The sequence below is a fragment of the Cynocephalus volans genome, chromosome 12 (genome assembly GCF_027409185.1).
Source record: "Cynocephalus volans isolate mCynVol1 chromosome 12, mCynVol1.pri, whole genome shotgun sequence".
NCBI lineage: Eukaryota > Metazoa > Chordata > Mammalia > Dermoptera > Cynocephalidae > Cynocephalus > Cynocephalus volans.
Genome location: NC_084471.1, coordinates 64,011,249 through 64,037,182, shown reverse-complemented (window position 1 = coordinate 64,037,182; position 25,934 = coordinate 64,011,249). Strand labels below are relative to the sequence as shown.

At 53.3% G+C, this 25,934-nt stretch overlaps 2 protein-coding genes across 7 annotated transcripts; one reads left to right on the top strand and one right to left on the bottom strand.

The window, feature by feature from the left end:
• The first annotated feature begins 1,981 nt into the window (after nt 1-1,981).
• On the top strand, nt 1,982-5,767 carry TMT1B (thiol methyltransferase 1B). Its single transcript, XM_063115489.1, has 2 exons — nt 1,982-2,649; nt 3,756-5,767. The coding sequence occupies exons 1-2, from the start codon at nt 2,152-2,154 to the stop codon at nt 3,987-3,989; spliced, it is 732 nt and encodes a 243-aa protein (XP_062971559.1). The 5' UTR covers nt 1,982-2,151; the 3' UTR covers nt 3,990-5,767.
• On the bottom strand, nt 4,527-24,349 carry ITGA7 (integrin subunit alpha 7). Of its 6 annotated transcripts, none has more exons than XM_063115483.1 (27): nt 23,908-24,349; nt 19,474-19,601; nt 19,295-19,374; nt 18,053-18,308; nt 17,420-17,551; nt 17,018-17,137; nt 15,890-16,097; nt 15,575-15,768; nt 15,119-15,207; nt 14,878-15,005; nt 14,625-14,720; nt 14,379-14,440; nt 14,064-14,233; nt 13,481-13,630; nt 12,707-12,822; nt 11,967-12,159; nt 11,805-11,885; nt 11,635-11,714; nt 11,463-11,537; nt 11,225-11,327; nt 10,514-10,690; nt 10,218-10,349; nt 7,887-8,000; nt 7,559-7,657; nt 7,346-7,471; nt 6,516-6,628; nt 5,073-5,223 (listed from the first exon to the last, which is right to left on the bottom strand). In XM_063115483.1, the coding sequence occupies exons 1-27, from the start codon at nt 24,111-24,113 to the stop codon at nt 5,163-5,165; spliced, it is 3,489 nt and encodes a 1,162-aa protein (XP_062971553.1). In that variant the 5' UTR covers nt 24,114-24,349; the 3' UTR covers nt 5,073-5,162. The 6 variants fall into 6 exon arrangements, with proteins under 6 accessions (XP_062971552.1, XP_062971556.1, XP_062971557.1 ...); XM_063115485.1 differs by having other exon boundaries at nt 5,142-5,223; nt 6,507-6,628; XM_063115482.1 differs by lacking the exon at nt 6,516-6,628 and having other exon boundaries at nt 4,527-5,223; nt 23,908-24,346.
• Between the last annotated feature and the right edge of the window lie 1,585 nt (nt 24,350-25,934).

The window sequence follows — 25,934 nt, the reverse complement described above, 5'->3', positions numbered from 1 at the left end:
CCCACAACCAATGTTAGAATGTACTTATTAACCACATGTTTTTCTTTGGGGTGTGTGACTCATCTGCTCATGTCCTTCACCAAATTTCTGCTTAGATTTTTCTAATTCATTTTTAAGAGTTCTTTTTGCAATTAAGATGTTAATCTTTGTCATTTAAAAAAAAAGTAGAGAGTAGAATAATGGTCACCAGAGACTGGAAGGGGTGGGGGTGGGGAGAAGATTAGGGGTGAACTAATGGGGACAAAACTATGCTGTCTACCCTAAGTGAATCATTGTGCAGTATATCCATGTATTGAAACAACACAGTGTACCTCACAAAAATAAATAAAAATAAAATTGAATTTTTTTAAAAAAATTAAACTATACACAACAAACCAAGGGAAAAATGTTTGCTACTCATATCACAGATAAATGGCTAATTTCCTTATTATATAAAGAACTTATTCAAATAAATAAGAAAAAGATTAACAACCCATAGAAAAAGCAGCAAATGAATGTTCATAGAAAAGAAAATACAGAGGTCTTAATAGTATGAAAAAATAGTCAACCTCACTCATAATAAAAAAATAACAAATAATATGAATAAATAAAAAATAATAATACCAAATATTGCTGGTGGAAGTGTAAATTGGTACAACCACATTGGAAAACTGTTTGTCAGAATCTACTAAACCCAATACTTTAAGAAAGGGGAAAAGCAAGGTATACAAGAGTGAGTGCAATATGCCACCATTTGTGAAAAGAAAAGGGACTATGTAAATATATATATGTATTTGCATCAAAACACGCAGTGTGTCTGCTACCTGCCCATTCACAGATAATCTCACAGAAATAGGTGATGTGATATTTACTGTCTGCAGAGAGGAGATTTCAGTCGTTGGGAGACTGGATTGCAAGAGAGAATTTTCCCTGTGATGGAGTTTGGATGTGTTGTCCCCTCCAAAACTCATGTGGAAATTTGATCCCCAATGTGGCAGTGTTGGAAACTGATTGAGTCATGGGGGTGGATCCCTCATGAATGGATTAATGCTCTCCCTGGGGGTGGGGGGGGATTCATGACTGAGTTCTCAGTTCTGTTAGTTCCCGCGAGAGCTCATTGCTTAAAAAGTCCCTGGCACCTTCTCTCTCTCTCTCTCTCCCCCTCAACCTCCCCCTCAACCTCCCCCTCCCTCTCTCTCTCTCCCTCTCCCTCTCTCTCTCTCTCTCTCTCTCTCTCTCTCTCTCTCTCTCTCTCTCTCTCTCTCTCTCTCTCTCTCTCGCTTCCTCTCTTGCCATGTGATCTGCTTGTACCTGCTGCCGGCTGCCTGCCACTTTCCGCCATGAGTAGAAGTAGCCTGAGGCCCATGCCAGATGCAGCTGTCCCAGCATCGTAAGCCAAATAAACCTCTGTTCTTTATAAATTACCCAGTCTCGGGTATTTCTGTTATAGCAACACAAAACGGACTAAAACACCCTGTGATCTTTTTTGTGCCTTTTAAATTTGGTACCATGTGAGTGTATTATGTTTTCAAAAAAATTGTTTAATAATTTTCTTAAAAAAGAAAGTTTCTCTGAGTGACTACTCTCAGACCTCACTTCTCACCATTCCTCCAACTCACGCCATTCTCTACTAATCTAAACTACTCACCCTTTCCAAAAAGGGCCAGGCAGTCTCTGTCCCTTACACCTGATTTTTCCTCTGCCAGGAGCACTCTTCTTTTCCTATCACCCCTTTTAAGTACCTGACCCGAGGGCGGAAGGAGGTCAGGGCAGGCCCCATGAGTCAACTCTGCCCCCACATTTGGCCCGCATGAGGCTGGGATCTGAGACAGGTCCCCTGGGATCTGAGACAGGTTCCCCTTCCCCCTTCTCATGCCTCTCTGAGGTGAGTCAACATGCCACACCCTCTTCAGCTGGGCAGAGTGCCCCAGAACTCAGGAACACTGGCACCACCTGTTTCTTTGCCATGTAAAACTTGAAGAACCAGAGGTGCTGTGGCACATTCGCCCTCTGAAGGGATTTTATACACCCACTCCACACTGGTGGAAAATAAATTGCTAAACAGGAGACTAGGGGCAAAGTCCTATCACAGGGGAGACTGGTGTCTGCAGAGGCTGGTCAGAGAGAAAAGACCAGTGACTCAGCAGAAGCACCACTCAGAGCTGGTCTGCCATGAGTGCCCTGGTCCGACTCCTGCAGCTGCTGGTGCTGCTCCTGACACTGCCCCTGCACCTGATGGTTCTGCTGGGCTGCTGGCAGCCCCTATGCAAAAGCTACTTCCCTTATCTGATGGTTGTGTTGACTGTCAAGAACAACCAGAAAATGGAGAGCAAGAAACGGGAGCTCTTTAGCCAGATAAAGGGGCTTATGGGAGCCTCCGGGAAGGTGGCCCTGCTGGAGCTGGGCTGCGGCACCGGTGCCAACTTCCAGTTCTACCCACCTGGCTGCAGGATCACTTGCCTGGACCCTAATCCTCACTTTGAGAAGTTCCTGACAAAGAGCATGGCTGAGAACAGGCACCTCCAATATGAGCGGTTTGTGGTGGCTCCCGGAGAGGACATGAAGCAACTGGCCGATGGATCCATGGATGTGGTAGTCTGCACCCTGGTGCTGTGCTCTGTGCAGAACCCAAGGAGGGTCCTGCAGGAGGTCCAGAGAGTACTCAGGCCGGTGAGCAGAGTGGGAAGGGAATGGGCATGGGGTGGGCAAACACAGCACTGGCCACCCCAGTGTCCGGGGCCCCCAGGAAGAGGGATCTGATGTACTAGCAGGTTAGACAGTCCATCCACCCCCAGCTGCAGGCAAATAGGAGATATGACAAGTGCCACGATGGGGCACAGAGGGGTGCTGTGGAAGCACACACGGGGAGAGGGGAAGGGGAGTTGGGAGGACAACAAGGAAGAGAGGCTTAAATTGAGATCTGATGGATTAAGCAGTGGGGGAGTAAAAGTGTGTTTTGGGTAGAGACATTACAGGAAGTAAAATCTGGAAGACTTTGAACAGGGTGTGGAGAGAAAGAAGTTGGGAATGGTTCCCAGGTTTCTGGCATGAGCAACAGAGGGGAGAGTGGATGAAAGTGCAATTTGCTGAGATGGAAGAAACCTGTTTTGGATTCATTAGGTCTGAGGTGCTACTGAGACAGTCAACCAGAGAAGACATACAGGCAGTTAGAAGTTCATATTCGGATGTCAGAAAAAGATGCAGCCTGGAGATTTAGATTTGGACATCACCAGCTTGTAGCTGGTAATTCAGTGTGGAGGGGTGGGGGTGGGAATAGGATCACCTAGACAGAAGATATTGAGGAGAGAAGAGCTTGTGGAAGCCCAGCTCTAGTGAGGAGTCAGTCTGAGGTTTCTCTGGGATGTTCAATGGAGACGTTCTTGGAAATATCCAGGAAGTGGTGATGTGTGCACCTGAGTTTCAGAAGAGAGGTTGCTCAAGTGTCTCTGAATGCAATGGAGCATCAGCTCCTGTTTCTCAATCTCCCCCTCTGCCTGCCCTCAGCAATGCTTTCCTTCAGGCCATTCTTTAAGGGTCTCTCCCCAGTCACCCCTACTCAGTCGCAAGAGGTTCTTTACATGCAGTTTGAGTGGGAGTGTAGGAGCAGGGGACGCAGAAAATGTCAGGAGCAGGATGGTTTGCTCCATGCTGTCAGACCAGCAACCCTCACTTCTCCAAAAGGTTCAACCTGGCTTGATCGGTGCAAAGGAGGTGGGGTTAAAGGAAAGGAGTGGAATGGATCCGCTCAGTAACATGAACCATCTTCTCTCTCCCAGGGAGGAGTGTTGTTTTTCTGGGAGCATGTGGCAGAGCCACGCGGAAGCTGGGCCTTCATGTGGCAGCAAGTCATAGAGCCCACCTGGAAACACATTACAGATGGCTGCTGCCTCACCAGAGAGACCTGGAAAGATCTTGAAGCCCAGTTCTCTGAAGTCCAAATGGAACAACAGCCCCCTCCCTTCAAGTGGTTACCTGTTGGGCCCCACATCATGGGAAAGGCTGTGAAATAACCTTGCCCAAACCCCCAAGGCAGTCATTCACTTCCTTCTCTGCCTCCAGTGAGAACAAGCACCCACCAGCCAAGTCTGTCTTCTACTGAAGGGACCCAACAGAAGAATGAGAGAAGCCATTCTCCCCCCACCACTCCCCAGTCCCTCTCCCCTACCTCTGCCAGGGGTAATCTCTAGCTTCAATCCTGCCTTCTACAGTGAAAAAGGTTTTTTCCTACCACAACCAGAGGGAGCAAACAGTTATGCCCTATTGTATCCTTAACTGCAAATTTCTGGACTGGCCTGGCAACGTCTGCCCACCCACCCCCTAGAACGGCTCCCCACCCCTTTGCCTGTTGCCATGGTAATGTCCCCCTGCCCTCCTTCTGAGGCCACACCCATGTGCCTCGACAAACTGGTCACAAAATTCATGATACATGCATCCCTGCCAGGCCACCTAACCCTCCCTCCACCACCTTTATCCTGAGCTGTAGGGGTGCCAGAGAGAATCAGACTCCCTGGGGTTGAGGGAGCAGGACTCGGTAAAGAAGCCAGAGGTTTTGTTCTCAAATATTTTTTAATAAATAGACAAAACCACTAGACTGATGCAGCAAACTAAAGTCAGAGGAGATGGGAGACCAGGCAGGCAGGGAGGAGCCCCTGAGTCAGCGACACAACCTTCTCCCCGACCCTCTAGGCTAAGGCACTCCTTGGGTCCTGTTACATGGAGTGAATGGGAAAGGGAAGGAATAGGATCTCTTCTCCCCACCTTTGCACAGAGACACCCTGCCCTGCTCACTCTGCCCCACAGCCCCATCCCTGATTACCCATTCTAGTCTCGCAGCATTCTAAGGGCAAGTTGGGGGTGGTTCTCATGGGTTGGGGGAGCTCTATGCTCCTGAGGAAGCAGATCCTGCCAAATCTTGATGCCAAACTAGCTAGCCACTCTACCCTCTTCACGCTGAGGGGCCATCACTGGGGAAGGGGTGGAGGGGGCCCATGGGCCAGGCTGGGACAAAGGAAGCTAGGCAGTGCCTGGCATGGGGTGCCCATCAGAGCCTGGCTCAGGGTGCCCATCGGCAGCCAGGATGGGGTGAGCATCGGGGCCCTCCCGCCGGGGGCTGCCCCAGTTGTTCCTCAGGATGGTTCCCGTCTTCTCCTCCTTGAACTGCTGTCGGTCTTCCCGCGGGATCTTCACCGCGTGGTACTGGGGCACTGCGGCTTCAGGATACTTCGCCCGCTTGAAGAATCCCATCTGTAAGGACACCAAGCCAGACATCAGGAGCCTGCAGGGCTGAGGTCCCTGGAGCAGATGCCCAGCACAGCACATATCCTTGCCCTCACCATCCCTGGGACAGAAAGAACCAGCTGCAGCAGAAAAGACAGGCTAAACAGCATCTAGTGCAGCGGGTAGCCCCATCGGTGGCACTGATAGTGCCACTGTTGGCTATTATACCCTCCACCAGAAAAGTAAAATGGCATTAAAGACCGAGATACACAAAATGGTGCCTGGGAAAGTTTCCCGGAAAACCCCCACCCAGAAAAATCCCCCAGCTGCCACGTCAGCTGCCACGTCACCTTCCCGTGCATGCGATTTTCCCCACCTATAAGAAAGTCCCAGCTCAGCTTAAACCCCACTCACTTGCCTCCCCTTCCTTCTTAGCCAATAGGAACAGTCCAGCTCAGCCTAACTGGATATAAAAGGCCCACCCTGACTCTCCCTGCTGCTGCTCCCACTCTGGAGAGGGCAGCCCGCTTGTTCATTTTGCCTGCCTAATACACTTCGGTTGAGTCCTTGCCTCCTGGTGTGTATTATTTTGTGCTCGGGCCGGGGTTTTTCCTTTCAGCCACCATCGGTGCTGGGTCGCCAGGTTCTCATTCACAGCAAGAGAGAGACCAGAAGGGGACCTCTGACTCCAAAGGTTTCCACCCACCCAAGTTTCTTAAGAGACACAATAGTGTCCCCCAGAACATGAACAAGATCTGAGGAAGAAAATGGCTTTCTAGACCCCTGCATACCTGGAACAATGCCTCTCAAGTCCCATACACGTGCACCCTGTGTATTTGTATGCTGGGAAGCATCCCCTTAGAGCAGAGCCCTCTCATCCGTGAATACAGTAGTCCAGCCCCTCCCTAAATCATGACCATGTTGGACCTACATATGAAGGAGGTAATATGCCCCTTGCACGCTCACACTCAGGACTGCCCAAGACTCAGACTGCATGGCATTGCCTTGCACATTCATCTCTGCACACTCAGGCCCGTAGAAAAGACATGCATGGCACCTCCCCACACACCCACATGCTAACGCTCCATGAGCCCACCCAATCCTTTGTGCATGTCCCAGGCTGTGTATACTCACCCCATAACCTCAGTCTTCAAATTAGCTCTCACTTCAGTTCCTAGGACTCACATTCCCCCTCATGCAATCTCATTTCTTCACCCTGCACATTCCCGATCCTCTGAATGCTGGGATCTCTACTTATACTCACACACATACATACCCACACACACACATACGCACACACATGCACATACACAAGTTACCCCACAGTCCCTGGACCCCCAACTTCCACGGCCGAGGGCTGCACAGCCAGATGAGCCCGGTGATAGTTGGTGGGAAAAGATGAGCTCTGGCTGCTCCGATGGAAGAAGCCACACTGGGATGTTGAGGGAGGAGGGGGGCAAAGGAAGCAGAGGATGGGAAGACTGAGGAATTCCCGGTACTGACATGAGCCTGTGTATGCTCTAATGTTGAGCCCCAGATGCCAGTGATTCTGTATACAGCTGTGTGTGTACTAGAATATTTCCATGTGGAGGCTGATATGTGGAAGTTCCCAATTCAGGCCTGGAGGCAGTTTCCTAGAAGTAGTTCTCCACACTTGTTGGCCTTCTGGGCCACAGTTTCCTTTCCAGCCTTGACTGCCACACTCTAGTTAAATCAGACTGCCCTTCCCTGCCTCTGTGACTTTGCCTACCATCCTCCTTCTGGAAGGCTCAGGCCCCACCTATCCCACCGACTCATATCCAGACCCTATGCCCCACCTTCAGGGCTCCAGAGCCACCTCCTCTCAAGCCTTCCCTCCTCTGAACTTCCACTGCAGTTTCTCAACTCAAAACCTTCTGCCTTGTCCTTCACAACAAGGCTCACCACCCCCACTAGACTATAAAATCCCTGAGAACTTAAGATCTACATCTGACTTATCTCTGAAACATCCAGGGCCTGACAGAGTTCCTGGCATATGCAGGGTAAATGCTCAATGCAGATTTGCTGAGTATGTGAGTGCGTGGGTGGATGAGAGAACCACACTACAAAAAGCTGCCCACCTGACCATGAAGCCCAGCCCCCACCAGCCGCACCCCTCCCCAAGCCTCACCTTCCACAGCAGCAGCACCAACAACGCCAGCACCAGCAGCCCAGCCAGGACAGCAAGGAGGATGACCCACCAGGGGACTCCTTCTGCCACCACAGCCACGGGGTCCAAGTATACCATCACTGGGATCTGGGGATCAAGGAGTTAATGGAGCAAGAGCTGGACAGAGCAGGAGAGAAGAGAGTCCCCCACCCATCCCCCAGCCCTGCAGCTCACCACTGTGGAGGCATCTCTGAGCAGCAAGTTTTTGATGGAGGACTTCACCGTGATGTTGGCTCGGACAATCACTTCCAGCGACTTCACAGCTGAGTACTCCTAAGGGCGTAAGGAAGGAAACCCTCCTCCTACATGCCCCATATTTCCCCCTCTTCCCCCCAGCTCCTGAAATTATAAATGGAAGGGTGCCCAACACAAAGGGTGTTTCTGCCTGGCTTGGGTAAAGAGTACACTGCATTTGGACAGGGAGGAGGTAGACAGAGAAGTGAGTCCGGGAGTGTTTTCAGGGAAGAAGAAACCCAGTCTGTAGTCCCAGTGGTGCCCTCACCTCCAGAAAGGTGCTGTTCCAGAGGCGGCCCCAGACGTGCAGCACAGCCGCACGGTCAAAGCTGTAGAGTGGGCAGCTGAACACCATGCAGTTGGCCGTGCCCCGAGCACAGTCCTGGGAACAGGGACAGGCAGGGCTCTGAGCTGCTGAGCCCCACCTTGCTGCACCTGCCATCACCAACCTCAAGCTCCTCTCCTCCAGAAAGTCTTCCCAAACTAATCCTGTGGTCCAAAATAGCTACCTACCCTAAATCTCAGCTATTTGTCTTTGAAATGCATTGGGGGTGGATGCATGGAGGGGATCTCTTGCTTGACAGCAGCAGGCAGAGCAGCTTCCCCAACTGATGCTTATGTGACCTAAAGGTGGTCCCATTTATTGAGCACCTGCCACTTGCCAAGCACTTATTTAAGGTTCACAACAGTCCTGCAAGGTGCATATTATTCTCATCCTCATTTTTCAAATGAGGAAATTGAGGCCCAAGGAGACTCAGGTCACAGAGCTAGCAAAGCTAGTTAGTGGTGGAGCAGATATTTGAACTCAGGTCCATATTCGGCCAAGCCACACCCCTGCACTAAGCCCAGACTCACTGAAGGAGGAGGAGGCTGCCCCAGAAGCTGCTGAGGGGACAAGGGACTCAGACTGTGCTCCTTCCGGGCCTGACCTAAATCCATTTGGCCCAATCACCGCCTAATGAACTATTTGCCTAAAAGTTATGTTATATTTATCACACCACAATCCATATACAGAAGAATGGCTTTGAGAGTGTTTGAATTCTTTAAGTTGTCTTTTATTTTGCCACTTGTGAGCAATTCAAGAATTGTTAGTCAATTTGTCTAAAAGCAAGGCCTTCTGCCTTAATTTTATGTAAAAGAATCTATTTCAGACATTATTTTAAGTGAAATAAGCCAGGCACAGAAAGACAATATACTACATGATCTCACTATATGTAGAATCTCTAAAAAAGCCGAACTCATAGAAGGAGAGGGTAGAGTGGTGGTTACCTAGGTCTGGGGGGTGGAAGGGTTGGAGAGATGTCGACCAAAGGATACAAAGCTTGTTAGACGGAGGAATAAGTTCAAGAGATCTATTGCACAGCATAGCGACTCCAGTTAATCACCGTACGTTATATTCTTGAAAGGTCGTTAAGAAAAAGATTTTAAGTGTTCTCACCACAAAAAAATAAGTTAAGTGAGGTATGCATATGTTATTTAGCTCGATCTGGCCATTTTACAGTGTATACAATATTTCAAAACATCATGTTGTACATGATAAATAGATACAATTTTTATTTGCCAGTTAAATAAGTAAATAAATAATAAGTAAATACATTAAATAAATAAGTAAATAAATAAATAAATTTAAAATTTTTTTGGAAAAGAATCTATTTGAAGGTCTTATGGAAAAAGGAGGCCTCTCAGAGGAAATCAGCCATGTGGAGAAGGCAGGACAAACCATAGGATAGAGCAGCAGCACTAACATAGGTGGAGATGTCCCTTGAGGTTCCCTAGCTTGCCTCAGGCCCTGCTCTCAGGGAAGTGGGGAAGCTAAGGGCCCAGAGGAGGGCTGGGGTGAGACAATGGAGCTCCCTTGCAGAGGGCCGGTAGACTCGGCTGCACACGGTCTCCTCGACCCCCCGGTTCTGCTGCTCACACTTCCATCCCTGGGATTCCCCTCCACCTCCTTACAACTAGGCCACATACCCCCTGATCCACGTCCCCACCACATTCTCACTGCCAGCACCAGGAAGATGCACATCCTGGAGCACAGAGCATGTGTCAATTTGCTCAATAAACCCACCTAAAGAACAAAACTACATGAAACAAGTAGAAAAAGGAGAAGTAATACCGCTCAGAAGGGATAGACTTAATGAATCCCATATAGTATTCTGTAATTTTAATTATTAGAACTTTTTAAACGTAGTGTTTTTGACGTTGTGAAAGGCAAGTAGGTATCCCTACACAAATTGACTTTTTTGTCCTATAAGAGCTCAAAAGAACAACATACAGATCTCAAAGGTGGTTAACGCCCATCCCGTCCTATAACATGTCACATTTTATATAAGTGTGAGGAGAATCAATTACTTGGCTGTCTTTAGGGCCTGCGCCCTGCTCTGGAGCAAGCACTTGGGGAGGGGAGGGATCTGCAGTGTCACAGCCCCTCACAGGTGCCACCTCCCGCGTATTGTGATGTGAACTGTCTTGTCAACTTGCCCCAGGTGTTTAATGATCACACATCTCGACAGGCCACCCTGGCTTGACACCCACCACCCTGAAACTCCGCGCCCCCATGGCATCCTCTAGTCTCACTGCACCACATTTGAGCTACCCTCACCAGGGTGATGTTTTTCTTCTTCTCAGCAGGGGACACTGGCCACCAGGACATGCTGGGCTCTGGCTGCTCATGAGTCTCCTGCTGCTCTGGCTGCTCCAGCTCCCGCCGCCTCCTATCCCTACTGTCCACATCCTAGACATGGGCAGGAAGGGTCCAGTGAGTGTCCCTCCAAATGCAGCAATCCTGAGGTCACATCTCCTCCCACCACCTTCTCCTGGCCCACCCCCACACACACTACCCCTACCCCATCAACATCTCTTCCAAAGTCTAACCCCCCAACCCTGCCTAAGTCTCACCAGGTGGAGGATGTTGGGCCTGGGGTTACAGAGCGCTTTCTGCCCAGGCCCCTGTCCGCCCTCCAGCTCCACCCTCATGGGATACAGCAGCCACTTCCCGTTGGCAATCTCATGGGGCCACATGATGTTGAGGAAGGCAGAGCCCAGGGTGTTGAGAGACTGGCCTTGGTTGGAGACCTGTGGATAAAAGAGTATGAAGGGAGAGAGTCAGTTTCCGAGAGGACCCTGAATCCACAGAGATGGAGGAACAGGGCTGAGGGGAGGGTCTTAGGAACCACTGTTAAAATAAAGACTCAGGATCCTATACCCCACCAGACACCATTGTCTCCCCACACCAAACCCAGGAAAACCTGGAGGTGTCCCTGGTAGGTGTGAGGGGAGGCCCCAGCCAAGCAAAGCAGAGTTCTAGGAAGAGACATCAACCCTGTCCCCATGCTCCCATCCTCCAGCTGAGGTCCCAAGCAGAGAAGCTTCTCTGAGCTCCCATGGTCTCTCAGACCAGTAGGTGAGCTGGCCAGTCAGAAATGACCAAAAACTGGTCAGCTAAGGCCCCGGAATAAACATCTGCCCACAGCCAAGGTCCAGATGCAGGGCAGAGGCCTCAATCTCACTGGACCACCATGCTGCCACATGAGAAAAGAGCCCCAGCCCTTGGGGTACGGCTTAGCCTCTCCTCTGTGCCAAGAAGGGGACACATCCCAGGACACTTACCGTGACCTCATACTTGACCTTGCTGCCCACATCCCGCTCAGACCGCATGGCACTCTCACCCCTCACCACACCGGAGAAGAAGAGTTGCTGGGGAATGGCCATCCTGGCATGGAGGGATCAGAACAGGGGCTGAGGCGGCCTGGGGCCCAGCTGATTGAAGGGTCGAGGGTAAGGCCAGGTCTTGGGAGTGACAGTGCCCCTGCCCTCCAGCAGAGGTGTATGCTTGGGCAGGGCTTACCCTGCAATGGACAGTGGTAGCTCAATGAAGACACGGGCTCGGGCAGAGACTGGGTGCAGCTCCTGCTCGCTGATCCTGGCATGTGGACAGGGGCACGGGCACCCCCAAGGGGTCAGATGAGGCCAATCCAACTGCCTCCACTTTCCCCCCACCCCAGCCCTACCAGGCTCACGTGGCCAACAGCAGCTCCACCTCCAGCTCCGTGGTCTCAATGGTGATCCCCGAGGTGCTCAGGATGAGATAGAAGATCACCTGGGCCACGAGTGGAACAAGATGAGGGTCAGGGGAGGGCTAGGGCTTGGGGGGGGCCACTCAGATAGGGATAAGGGCAGACGCGCCAACCTGGGCACCTCTCTTCATGGGGTTCCCCAGCTCACACTCAACATGTGAGGCATTCTCATTGGACAGGCAGAGCGGCTTCTCCTGGAGTGGGGAGAGAAGGAGAGGTCAGCTTAGGTTACTGGAACCCCTCAGACCCCACCCCACCCTTCCCCAGGTCCTCACCGCAAGGTCCAGGGCCCGGACTCCTGAGTAGTGCAGCGAGGCAGGGAGGGTGACCAGGAGCTGGGCTTCATGGGCATCATCCCCATCAGCCTGGGGCTGGGCTGGGTCCGAGGGCAGATTGGTGACCATCAGTTCCAGTGCAATAACTGGCTGCCCACTCAGTGCAAACAAGGCTGTCGTCCCATCTGCATCCCTGGAGGGTCAGACCCCACTCACTCTAAGATCTGAACACCTTCCCCTGCCTCTCCCACTCCCAGCCTCTCCCCCAGGGCACACTGCCTCCCTCCTCTCCCAGAGACTCTCCTCCCACCCCAGGCCCTCAAATCACAGAACAATCCAAGCCTCAGATCTTTCAAAGCATGACTGGGAGTCAGGAAACCTCTGTTCTCATTCCCACTCCCCCACTTACTTACCTTGGGCAAGTAACTTAACCTCTCTAGGCCTCAGTTCCCCATCTATAAAATGGGACTAGTAATAATTCCAACCTCACAGACTTGTGAAGACTACACAATAAGATGTATGACAACTGTGTACTACTATGAGTATTGTGAAGGGTTGTTATTCCTCACAGGGAGCCTATGGCCCCATCACTGACCCTCATCTGGCAGTCCTCTGAATCATCGGCAGGTCCTCCCTAGCCTTCTGCCCTCTCTGCAGGCTCAGCCCCTCCCTCTGCCTGGTCCTTCCATTCCTTGAACTCTTGCCACCACCACCACCCCCGCACTCCCTACACCCCTCACATGGGCAGAGGCTGGAACTCTGTGTCGCTGACCCGGGCACAGAAGCGGGCATGGACCAGCTGCAGATTGCTCTGGCAGATCTTGTCTTCACCACAGCCTTGCTTCAGAAAGTGGATCTGGGGAGAGATTTGGGGAGAGGATCATTCCCAGGGGACGAGGCATGGGGTGAATGTGTCACCAAGGCATTTGGTGGGTTAGAGTATCACAGTATAACAACCTGTGTTCAGTTCTCAGATCTGCTGCTTACTAGCTGTGTGATACTGGGCTGGTCACTTAACCACTCTGAGCTGTGTTGTCATCAGTAAAGTGAGGGAAGTATTACATGAGGTGGTATAGACTAGCAGGCTAGTCCACAGCTAGACCACATTTCTTCAGCCCCGCTACATGCAACTGAATTCCTGATTTAGGCACCACTTCTGCCCGGCCATGAGAACCACGCAAGGAGCTTCATGTTCCCCCTTCTAGCTGAATGGGATGAAGGTAACTTAAGAACCTCAGAGGCCATGTGTGAAGATGACAGACCCCCATCAGTGTGGGCTCCTGAATGACTACACGGAGTGGAAGAGCACTGTCCCCTCTGACTAGGAACACGTGGTCATCTGGGCCATTTTACATTTGGGGGTTGACTTTTTACAGCACCTAGAGATATGAGGAACCACTGAGATAACATATGTGGAAGACCTTTGCAAGCCACGAACAGTGTCACTGATAAGGGACCATGATCATTGCCCCTCCCAGCTCCCCATTCTGGGCTAAACCAGAACCCACGCTCACCTCTGCCCGCTGGCTGCTGGGCTGGTAGGCATTAAGGATGGGGGCCACTGGGGGCAGGCCCTGGCCAGGAGCCTGTCGCCGGAGCCGAGGGGTCTGCAGACTGTAGGACAAGGTCACCACAATGGCCCGTAGCTTGTCTTTGACATTCTCCTGGGAAGAGGAAAGATTTTTCATCACTGGGACAATCCCCAGGACCCAGCGCTGCCCAAAGCCCCAACCAGACCTAGGACAGATCCTGAAACTTGGAAAGAAGCTTTGGGAGATGAAGGAGAGAGGTGGAGAACTGAGCAAGGAGAAGGGAGAGAGACCAGGATAGAGAAGGGAGGAGACCCAAGATTTAGGGCTTTGAGGACCAGATATGACAACAGAACCTGCCCTCTCGACCTCTAGGGAATGCAGAACTTGACAGGAGACACAAGAAGGCAGCAGGTAAGGAGGACATGAACCCAGAAGGGAGGCTTCCCCAAAGTCTGGATCTCAGGAGGAGGTGAGAGTGTGCGAGGAAAGGAGCAGCAAAGCAGAATCAAGGGAAAAATATCATGCGATGACAATGACTATCAGAGGCCAAGGGGTCAGTGTCCACCTGTAGCTGGAACATGGTGTCTCCACAGACTCGGTCATGCTGGTGCTTCAGCCACACGGTGCCCGAGGCTTGGTGCTTGGGATCATCTGGGCTACGGCTCAGGAAGGTCACACGGGGCACCTGGCCCCGGAGCCTCCGGTCTGTGTCCCCATCCAACACGTAATCCAAGGCTGTGGCGTGTGGGGAGAGGAGATGAGCCAGTGAGCTGGGCAACAGCTCCATCTGACCCTGTCCCCACAGTGCCCTTCTCTCCACCTTGGAGTGACCTGCCCTGGAAACCCAACAGGGTGAGCAGTTGGGGGGAACCCCACTCACCCACAATAGGGCTGTAGCTGCTGGGGGCTGCAGTGTAGCTGAAACAGATCCTTAGGTCCACGCTGTGGGGGCAACAGGGGGTTCCTGAGCCAAACAAAGCCACATACCCCCCACCCTGCCCACCCCTGCCACAGCCCCAGCCCCCAGCACCAGACTGGGACGAGAATGGGAGAACAGTGGGGGGGGGATGGGGAAGGAACCAAGCCCCGGTGGCCTCCCCAGCCCTCCGCTTGCGTCCCGCCTCACCAGACTGAGTGGCCACCAGCACAGTTGGGCTGTTCAAGGTCAATGGCTCGTGGAGCAATGAAGACCTCATAGGAGACGTGCAGGATGGGTCTGGCCCTGGGCGAGTAGGGAGTCAAGGGTGCAAGAAACATGAGAACAACAGGTTGGGAAAGACTCTTCAGCTTCAGATTTGGCACTGGAGTAGGGGTCAGAGTCACAGGGAGGGGCTAATGGCCTCAGGGAGGGAGAAGGCAGAGGAGAGGGAGGGGCTCACCTAAAGAGCACAGCAGTGTCAGCCAAGGAGCCCACCAGCAGGTCAGGGTAATGGTTCCCATCCACATCCAGGCCTCCCGACAGGGAGTAGCCAAAGCTCTTGATGCCCACGGCCTCACCCTCCAGCACCTGGGGGACCAGCTGTCAGCCCCCAACCCTGTGTCCCCCAGGCCTCCGCCTCCCCAGCCCTCTGCTGCCTTTATTCCACCCACACCTGTTCCTTCATCCCTATAACCCCTCACCTGAGAAGGTTTGACTACAACCCCCAGGCTGCTCCCGTGGTAGATAAAGACTTTCCCATGCCCATCAAAGGGGGCACCCACGGCAATATCTGCGGGGCACAGGAGAAAGGCACCACACTGGCTGGGGGATGGCGGACAAGATCCAGGCCCCAACCTTCCCTCAGTCATTCAGTCCTAGAAAATATGTTTTCTATTTATTGAGAGGCTACGAAGTCTCAGGCACCTTACATACATCATTTTTAATCCCCTCAGCCACTTCCTCAAGATATTACTAACTCAGAAAGGTTAAGTAATTTGCCCAAGGTCACAAAGCTGATAAATGATAAAGCTCAGATGTCAGCCCAGGTTTCTTCTCTCCTTGAGCCCTCAGAAGACCACCCCCCCTGACTTCTGAGGGCCCCTCCACCCCTGCCCCACCACTACCCTCCGCTGAGCCTCTCCAGTTCCCAATCACACCTGGGAAGCCATCTTGGTTGAGGTCCCCAAGGACAGCCAGGCTGATCCCAAACATGGAGTCAGGGGAGCCGCAGAGCCGGAGAGGGGAGACCCCAGCCCAGTGACCTCCTTGGTTCATGTACACATACACGGCACCCCCCAGCTCTTCTTGGCGCTCAAAGAAGTAGGGGGCACCCACTATTAGGTCTGGCCAGCTAGGGAGAAAGGGCAACAATCAGCGTGGAGTCCTCTCCAGCCAGAGTCAGGAGGGGATGCCAAATCATACCTCCTGCACTAAGCCTCCCCCAGGCTCCACTCCCGTCTGCTGACTCTCACCCATCATTGTTGAGATCAGCCACAGCCAGCGAGTAGCCAAAGCCGGAGGTCAAGCGCTCCCCAGACAGCATAACTTCAGGCACTAGGCGACTGGCACTGTCCTTGCGCAGAATGACCACAGCCCCCTTGTGGTTAGCACGGGGGGCCCCTGCCACAAAGCTCAGCTCCTCTGCTCGCACCAGACCCTTCCCCGAGTCAATGGAGAAACCTGGGTGGAGGATGACTTACCAGTGAGTGTTACCCCAAGACTCAGAAAGCAGGGTGTGCCACAGCCCACCCACTCCTGCCCCCTCCCAACAGGTCCAGGGCCAAAAGGTGGAGGTGACCCCAAGTCATCATCACCATAGCTGGAGGGGGCCTGGCCATCCTCCCACACCCGCCTGTCCCAGAGACAGGAGTTTGGCACGAGACGTGCGATGAGGTCAGCCTCGGGGACTGGCGGTGGTGGGGAGAGAAAGGCAATGACTGAGAAGGCCAGGTGACTGTGCAGGAGGCTGAGGATGGTGGCAGGAGCTGGGGCTGGGGCACCACACATGCCCATGCCAGGGAACCAGGGGAAAGGGTTGGTCCCTCTCCCGTCTACACACTCTAGGAGGCCCCACTCCCATCCAGGGCACCTTCTTCGTCCCCACTCCCACCATCCTGGCAGGGAGAAGAGGTCTTCACATGGAGGGGGGAGCCAAGGGGGAGGGAGGAAGAGCTTCCTTCACCTAAACATCTCCCAGGCCTTGCTTCCTCCTCCTCTGCAGTGGGACGCAGATGAGACCATGAGAGGGACTTACCAACAAGGCTGAGCCATTCTCCATTTGTGCCCCCCATCCATCCCTCTGAGAAAGTCCCCCCAGAGGTCAGAACTGTCCTTCCCAGGATGGTCTCAGCCCTGTCACTCTCATTCCACCTGGATCTTCCCCCATGGAGACCCTCCCTCACAGCCCCCGAGGCTACCATCTGTGGGGCCTCCTCTTCTCAGGCCTGGTCACTGGGCCCAGCTCTTCTCTGTAATTTGGGGCCAACATGAGTTTCCCTGGGTGTGAGGAGAGGGGCTGGGTAGGAAGAGATGTGTTCCCTGGGGAAGGAGGGGAGGCCAGTGCCAAGCCCCAAGGGCCCAAGAGGTGGGAGCTTACAAACCTAAGTAGCTATTCAGGGCCAAGTCTCCGGCTGGTCCTGGGAGCCGGTCAGCAGGGTCCAAAGTTTTATACACCAGCTGGTCAGGGTCTGAGCTATCAATGTTGGTCACAAAAAGCAACCCTGTGGGGGGCAGGTGGGGAGTGGGGGAAACACCAGGGAAGGGATATCCAGAGGAAGGACCACAGAGTAGGGAGACAGAGCCACACAGAAAGGCCAGAAGAAGAAGGTGGAAGAGGAAGAGGTGGAGAGAGAAAATGGGTGACAAAGCAACCACAGAGATAAGAGTCAGAGACAGAAAGGGTGAGAGACAGAGACAGAGACAGAAGGATGGGAACACGGAGGGGGAGGACAAGAGAGAGGAGCAGAGGGTTAGAGCAACTCTGGGCCAGGAGGGGTCCCTACCAAAGTAGCTGTTGGCAGGGACCGGGATGAGGTGGGGGTCCTGCTCCTTCTCACCCCCCGCCTCGTAGGGCCCGTCGTCCAGGTGTGCCAGGTCCGCCGAGCCCTGCACATAGAGCTCCACCCTGGCCGTGCCTGCAAGGACAATCCTGTTAGTGCTCAGGGCAGGGAGCAAGGAGCACCCCTCAGGCCGGACACTGAGTTCAACAGGCACATGGGGAAGCCCCTCCTCTCCTTTCCAGCCCTATCTCCACCCTCTCTGTAGCCCAAGCTTCCTGGGGTCCCCAGACTTGGCATCACACTCACCGAGTGTCAGCTCAGCCAGTGGCAGCGTGCGGAGACGGGAATGGCAGTGATGAGGGTGGGCTGGTGTTGCAGCATGCAGGCCCCAGGTGGGTGGGCAGTCCCCACCGTGCATGTCGGGGCTCATGCCAGCGTGTTGAGGAACACTTGGCCATGCGAAGGAGAGGGCACCCCCATTCATGTGTGTGCTAGCACAGTGGGGGTGGAAGAACAGCAGAGCCCCGGGGCTATATGGCAATGAACATGTGGTCATGCTTGGCCATGTGCCACCCCAATCCCATCTCTCGGGTAAGAGGTTTTGTCCCCTTCTCCCCTCCCCAAGGAGTGACTAACCCTTCCAGTTATAGGTTCCTGGGGCCCCAAAGAGGAGGTAGTGGCTGTCAGGAGAGAAGGCGGCGGCTGTGCCCTGCTGGCAGAATCCAAATTGCTCGTGGCCTTGGGGGCGCCCCTCACAGAACTTCCACTCCCCACCATCCAACTCATCACGGATGGCCAGGTCCTGGCTTAGCACAAAGCAGCGACCAATGACGTCCCGCGTCTCCAGGATCTGGTCCACTCGCTGCCTTGCCTCATATCGGTGTGCGCAAGTCTGTGGGAGGAAGGGATGAGGGGTCATTTCACTGTGTGGGCCAGGAATACAGATATTTGACAGACAGTGGGACATGTGCGCGCGCGCATGCGCGCGCGCGCACACACACACACACACACACACACACACACACACACACACACACACACACACGCCCCTCGGGCCAGCATCACTTGAGCACCACCCACAGCCAGTGGTAGGCAGCTCCATGCACAACCCTGTATCTTTGCCCTCTCATGGAGACATCCATGTTCCACATTCTGACTGGGCTCACACACACACACACACACACACACACACACACACGCGCGCGCGCGCGACTAAACCAACACAAAAGATGCCTGCCTCCCTGATCATGTGACGATCCTCCAACACGCCAAGCTTGGTCCTGCCCCCGGACCTCTGTAAGTGCCACCACCTCATTTGCAAAGAACTTTCTCCCATCTTCACTCCCTAAGTATTAGTTATACTTGAAAGCCTGGCTCAAATCACCCCGCCTGCGGGAGGCTTTTCTCTCCACTCCTCTGGGCTTTTATAGACTGGGGACTAGACTACTCACTTAAAAGTAACCATATTCTGCCCCACAGTGACATGTATTGGTAACTGTGTATCCATGCATGTTAGTGAAAGACACAGAAGGAGAGAAACAGAGAGATACAGAAAAAGAGAGAATGAGGCTCTCCATAACTATCTGGCAGGGATCAGGCTTTCCCTGTCTTTATATATCCTCTCTCAGTAATTAGCACAATGCCTGATAGTTAAAAGGTTCTCATTAAGTGTTTGCTAAATGGATGGATGGATGAATGGTTAGATGTTTTTAAATGTATAAGGACAGGGACAGACCATGTCTTATACTTTTTTATATCTGAGATCCTGGGAATCATACCATGAACCCAACTTGTGTTCTGTAAGCACCCCGTGCACAGGCACACCACACACACTCACACACGCCACCCTTGCGTTCAGTCACAAGAAGTAGTACTTACAACAATCTTGCCCCCAGGCCCCTGGCTCCGAACACTGACTCCCAACCACTGGTTCTCCTTGCTCTCCTTTTGCACATCAGCTGGAGACAGGACACTGGGAATTAGGGGAGGGAAAAGGAAGCCAAGTCCTCTCCTCCCTTCCTCAGGTGTTCCCCCACTCCACCCCCACAGAGCCGTACCTCCCCGGTCAATGTCCACTCTGTAGCAGTCAGTTTCCTCCAGGCTCAGGGGGCAAGCAAAGAGGCCTCCAGTGCGATTCGCCTGCTGCCCAGGAAGAGCCAGGGCCTGGGGAGCACCCACCAGCAGCCTGCACAATTGGGCAAGGGCAGGAGTTAGAAGTCAGAGTGCTCCAACCTCCCCAGAGCTGCCTAAGCTCAACCCATCAGTTCCAAGCAGAGTGCTCAAGGACTAAAGAGAAAGGGCAAACATCAGTTGTCTCAAATCCTGGCAAGGACAAATTAATCCACTTGGCCATGTAATCATCATGGTACATTTGCACACACTATCTGGATGAGGGACAGACATGCACAGTAGATGCACACACACCCAAGTACACAAAGACACCTACCCAAGCAGCCTGGGCCAGACGGCTGATTTGAAAGAACCGCCTGTTCCCAGCACCTGTTCGTGAGCACGCCTCCCCTTCCCTCTCCCTGGCCTCATCCCCAAGCTCTGCCCTCCTTCCCAACCCCAGTGCTGCTGAAACCCTGCCAGAAATGCCAAGAATGCTGGGAGTAAACGTGACAGGAGCCCAGACTGGCACCAGTGTGGCTCACAGACCGGTTTCGGAGGCCAGGCAAGAGGATAGATACAGGCCTGCTTCCCCTTCATTTAGGACCCCACAAAGACCCCACCCCCCTAGCAGCTCTGCCAGCCCAGGGTTCTATCAGTCACTCTGGCTGGCATGGAGGTAGGGACAAGTCTCTCGTTCTGTCTCCAATCCTACCCCCATTCTCCTCCCCACATCCTGAATCCCCTTCCCCATCCTTCTCTTCCCCACATCCATGATTTTCTCCTCTTCTCCTACCCCCCACCCCCACCCAGTCTTCTCTCCTACCTCCTCCTCAGACTTTCCCAGCTACAACTTTCTTGGCAGGACAATTTTCCATGCTCACAGCCAAGGCATCTTCCCCAGGGGAGGACTTTGCTGGGAATGGAGGCTGCCTGGATTCCCTGGGGCTGAACCCCCAGGGCAGGAATGAAGGAGAGGGTGAGGTGAGGTGACTGACACCCGCTGGTTATATGTATCCTCTCTTTGCAGAAGGAGAGACTCAAAGTGCCAACAGAACAAACCTCAAGGCCTCTCTCACACTCTTCCTTTGTCTCCCTTCCTAGGATTGAGACCCAAAACTGTGTCAAGCAATATTACAGGCAGGCATCTGTGGGGCACCGCGCCAGCTCTGATGGGGTGGGGTGCAGGGGCACAGAGCCATTCTCCCTTCCAACAGCTCCTCCTCATCTCTTAGCAGCTGTCATCCCGTGTCAGAGCCAGTGTCAAGAGAGAGGGGGATGGGGAGTGGTAGGGAAGAGAACGTATATTCAGCATTCATTTAACAACTATTTATTGAGACCCCATCATACACCAAGCCCTGTGTCAGGCACTGATGAGACAAGGAAGTAATATTTATTCAGTACCTACTATGGGTCAGGCCCTCAGCTAGACACTGGGGATATGAAGAACTAACATTCATCATCTCCACATATGTGCCAGACACCAGGCTAGGCAAGTTACATGCATTATCTCATTTAATCTTCGTGGCAGATTTGTGCAGCTCAGTTGGTAAGCTTTCATTTAATCTTTGCAATAATCCTACGAGATAAGGGTTCTTGTCTTTCAGATGAGGAAACTCACTCAAAGCCAGTAAGCAGCAATGCTGGAATTCAAATCACATCACTTAACTCCAATACTTTGTCACTCCACCCAATGACTGGCCCATCTCCAGAACACCGAGACCACTCCAGAAAAGGAAGAGGAAGAAGGGGAGGGGAGAGTAGCCTGAGCAGAGAAGGAAACTGGGAGACACAGCCCTGTGCAAACAAGTGCCACCCTTCAGACAAGTCAGCAGTGCCCGCAACCTCCACACACAGAGGTGGCCATCTCTTGGAGGATGAGCTGTCTTATTCATCTTTGTGTTTGCCCCACAGGAAGCATCAGGATGCGTTTAAAGAATCCACACTTTATGTGGTCTCACAAAGACACCCAGTGCTTCAGGTGGTCAGCACATAGCTAAGCACCTAGAGAGCTAACAGTGTTCCAAGCTCACATCTCCCCTGGAGGCGAAGAGCCGGGAGGAGGAGAGGGGCCATATGGAGGAAAGAAGCTGAGTGCATAGATATACCCAGCCTCACTCTGGTAGAGAAGAGACCAGCCAATCCTGCCTAGAATGAGAGCACCACACGCAGCCTCTCCAGTCTCTCCACCTCTGCCCTACCACGCACTCCTTCCTGGCTTCATCTCATGAGCCGCTGCTACCCCAGGCCTCCAGTCAGAACAGTAGCCACAACTGCAGCTACTGCAGAGAGAAAAGCAAAAAAGTGTGGGCAGCTGGGGGCAGAGGGACCCCCCTGGGAGCACGGCTAAGTGGAGACGAAGGAGTAGCCCACTACCATTGCACTTCTCGATCCACACACGCTCCAAGCCTCTGGCCCCAACCCAGCCCCTCCCTGACCTCTCTCAATCTGGGTGGCCCTCTGGGGAGAATGCTTGGCCTGGAAGGCTGGCTCGGACTGGGGAGCCCTCTAGCCAAGCCTTTGGATCCAAGATAGATGTAAGACACTAAAGCTATTCTCTAGCTCTATGAATCACAATACAAGAATAACTGTACTACTGACATTTTCATAGCACTCGTCATGGGCTGTGCACTATTCTACACATTTTACATATATTGAGAACCCTTTTAATCCCCACAACAACTGTCATTTATCTCCATTTTATAGTTGAAGGAAATAAATGAAGTTGAAGCCACAGAAAAAAGATGATTAGACCTCAAAGTCTCATCCCCAGGCTAGATTGAAAGACATCAAAAACAGGTGAGAAGGTCTTTCCATCAGTGAATCCTAAGGAAGGTGACCTGTGACTCAAAACCTAAGACTGAGCAAGGTACCTGGCCTCTCCCATGCCACCAAGCAGCAGAGCGCCCCCTGTCAGAGCAAAAGTTGGGTTAGGCAGTCGGGCTCCTCTGGGAATGTCCCCAGCTTGGCTCTGGGAGACAGAATCAGGGGCCACCTTCAGAGAGGAGGGGGAAATGACAAGAGACCAAGCTATTAAAAATAACCTAGAATTTGCCTAGAAATAGCTCAGAGAGTTCAGCATGCCCTAAAAAGGCCTCCAGTCCTGGAACTCTGGCAGATGGGGGAAGGAGGGAGGGAGGGAAGGAGACAGAAATGAGGGAGGAAGCGGATAGCAGGCTGAAGAAGAGGTGGAGTCAGCCGCTTTCTATCTCTCCCAACGTTCTGGGGACCGCTGACCTTGCTCCCAGATGATGGTGATAATGGAAGAAGAAAGGGTAGATTTAATCCCCGTCCCCGATGGGGTGAGAGAAATGAGCCCTTATTCCTGCCCTCTGCTCCTGCCCCCAGGCCAATAGCAGGAGGGAGAAGACAGTCCCAGTGGGTAGCATTGATCCCAGTAATGGACACTTAACGTGGCTTGCACTGGCTGAGGAGAGAGAAGCCCCCGACAGGAGGGGGTGGGATGCTTTCTTCCCCTTCTCGCCTCTCTCTTTACAATCATACATGTAGCAAGAGCCACAGGCAGAGGAAGCGTGACCAGCCACACGCCCCGCACAAAAGTGTGTCCATCTCCCAGGGGTCCTGAACTGATTAGAAAAGAACTAGAATTGTCCTCTGCCCCTCACTCCTCCCCGCCTTTCCCTACTGATGGGATTCCTGGAGTTGGAAATTTCCTAAGGAGGAGGAAGGGGAACAGCCGGGCCAGCATCCTTCCTGGTCTCTCTCCCTGCCGCTGCTGCTGCACCTACTACTACTGCTACTTTGGGGTTCTGCTTTCTTCCACGGTCTATCACCAAACGACCTACTGCAGGCTGCCAGACCCTCCCGGGTGTTCTCCCAATCTTCCCATGGTCCTGAGCCACAGAAGTGGCAGCTCCCTCCTGGCCTCCCAGTGCTCAGCTTCCCTCATGTCATCCCATGGTAATGCTGGGGCAGGAAGTTATTTCTGAAGTCTACCGGTCATCCCTCCCAGGGCATCCTCAACCTCTCTGTCCTTTCCCTCTCCTCCTGCCCTAAGCAAAGACAGAAGTGTCAGTCTCCTTCCCAGGGGGAATTCAGCCCTCTGAAGAAGGAGGGGAGCCAGAGACCCTGGGGCTGGAGCAAGGATGCAAGTTGGGGAGAAAGGCAGAAAGAGATAGTTCCCTGCCAAGACAGGAACCTTGCTCTCCAACTCGTCCCCAAAGCAAGATCCTGGGTCTCGGGGCCTGGGGGCACGTCTCTCCAGACCCAAGACGGATGAGGCAAAGCTCCAGGTTGGGGTGTGGGATGTCTGTGGGCAGCTTGAGTGTTGGTGGGGTTGGCAGATTGAGAGATGAGGTGGCGGGGATGGGGGGCGATCTGCGGCTCGGGCATGGTGACTCTAGGCGGGTGCGGTGACTCACCAACTCTGGGGTCGGGGCTGTAACTGCCGGTGCAGGGCCACGGAGAAGCCGAAGAGGCTGCCTGGCTCGCCCTCCTTGCGCAGGGCGCCCATCACATCCAAATTGAAGGCGACAGCTCGTGGGAAGAGCAGTCCGGCGAGCAGGGAGCCAAGAAGGTAGCAAATCCCGGGCCCCCCGCAAGGACCTCGGCTCCGAGTCCCAGCCATGGGACGAATCCCGCGCGCGCTGCCCGCGAGTGCAAGGAAATTCTCGCGCGCCCCGAGTCCCAGGTCTCCCCAGGCGCGTCTCTGGTCTCCGAAGTCTCCTCGCTAGTCTTTCAATGGTCTTGCGATCTGTCGCCCCGCCACCCCTCCGGCTCCAGCCCTTCCTCCGCCCCAGCACCCACTAGGACAGCTACAGCAGCCGCAGTTCGGGCGTCCACGCCGGCTCCCGCCTCCTCTCCCGGGGCCGCCATCCAGGCCCCGCCCTCGGCCCCGCCCCTCGCTCCCCTGGCAGGTGGGATGTCAGCCCCGCAGCTCGGGCTGGGGACAGGCCTTGCTCCCCACACCCCACCCCGGAGCCCGGCGCCCGCTCCCGCCCCGCCCCCGCGCTGCTCTCTCCTCCCCTCCCCCCACCCTAGCGGGCGAGCGGCGGAGGCGGCGCCTAGGAATGTGGAGGGAGAGAAAAGTACAGACAGAAAGAGAGGGGCCAACAAAGAGAAAGGAGGGTAGGAGATGAGAAGTGGGAGAGGCCAAGGGACAACCTGGGAAGAGACAGATGGAAACAGAGAGGAGATGAAAGGGGACCGGTCCAGTGTGGTCCCTTACTGCTCCCACCTCCCCGTGGTCACATAGAGCACCTGTTACGATGTTTGAATCCAACCACTTTCCACCCATTCCATCCCACCCCCCAGAGCTCGGCAATGACGATGGCGTTGCTAGCCACATCGTCAGCATTCAAGGGACCAGAAGAAAAAACAGAGGCAAGAAGAGAGAGAAAAACTTGGGGGGCATGGGGAGGGGAGCAAATGGGGAAACAGAGAAAGAAAAGGAATGGAGAGGAAGAAAGAAGGGCAAGACTTTGATCAACAAGGGATGGAATGAAGAGGAAAACAAAAAAAAATGAGGGCGATACGGGAAGAGGAAAGTGAGCTGGTGGGGGGAGGGGGGTATGAGGGTGTCAAAGAAGGGCAAAGATGAAAGAGCCTGGACCCAAGAGGCAAAGGGATGGAAAGGGCGTCTCCCACTACTAGACCTTTCCAGGACTGTACATTTCCCATCCGTCAAAAGAGGAGACTGGAGGAGGCAGAGTCCTGGGCTGGCTCTGGCAGGATCTGGGTGGGACTGAGAAGGGATGTCCACAGGGACCTGATGGCCTGTCCCTCTTCCTCTCCCTTCCTCCCAAGCTGGGACAGAAGCAAAGGGAGGGAGGAGGACATTTTCCAACTCTCTGCTATTTATAACTCCAATCCAGAAATGGGGCCAGGAGGAGAGATAGGAAATAATCTGGCACAACAGGAGACTCACTTGCTCCCACTTCCCCTTCCTACTTGCATTACTGGGTGTTGGTCTTGTGTATATCCATTTGTCCATTCTTCCCTTCTCTCTCACTATCTGGTTTTGTCTCATCCCAAATTCTGATTTTGCCCTCCTTGTCTCTGTCACACTTGGCATCTTTCTCAGACTATTTCTCAGTGTCTCATGTTGTCTCTGCCCCTCAAACACTATCATATTCTTATGATTCTCTTTTCTCCTTCCCTTTCTTAAAAATTCCCGTATGTGTCCTACCTAATTCCTCTTCCCATGTTACCTTTGTCTCTTACTTCTTTGTTTAGAATTATACTTGTTTGAAAAAAAACAGATGGGTTCTCTGCTGGCTCTGGGACAATCCTTGCCCTGGGTAAGTTGACATACATTTGAAGGTTTAACCTTCTATTTTCGTAATACTACACCTGTGGACATCCCCTCCAGGGCATTAGTTCCCCTCCAAGGCACCTTTAAACAGATGTTGTGAAGGAAACACATGCTGCCAGCAAGGCTGGCCCCAGG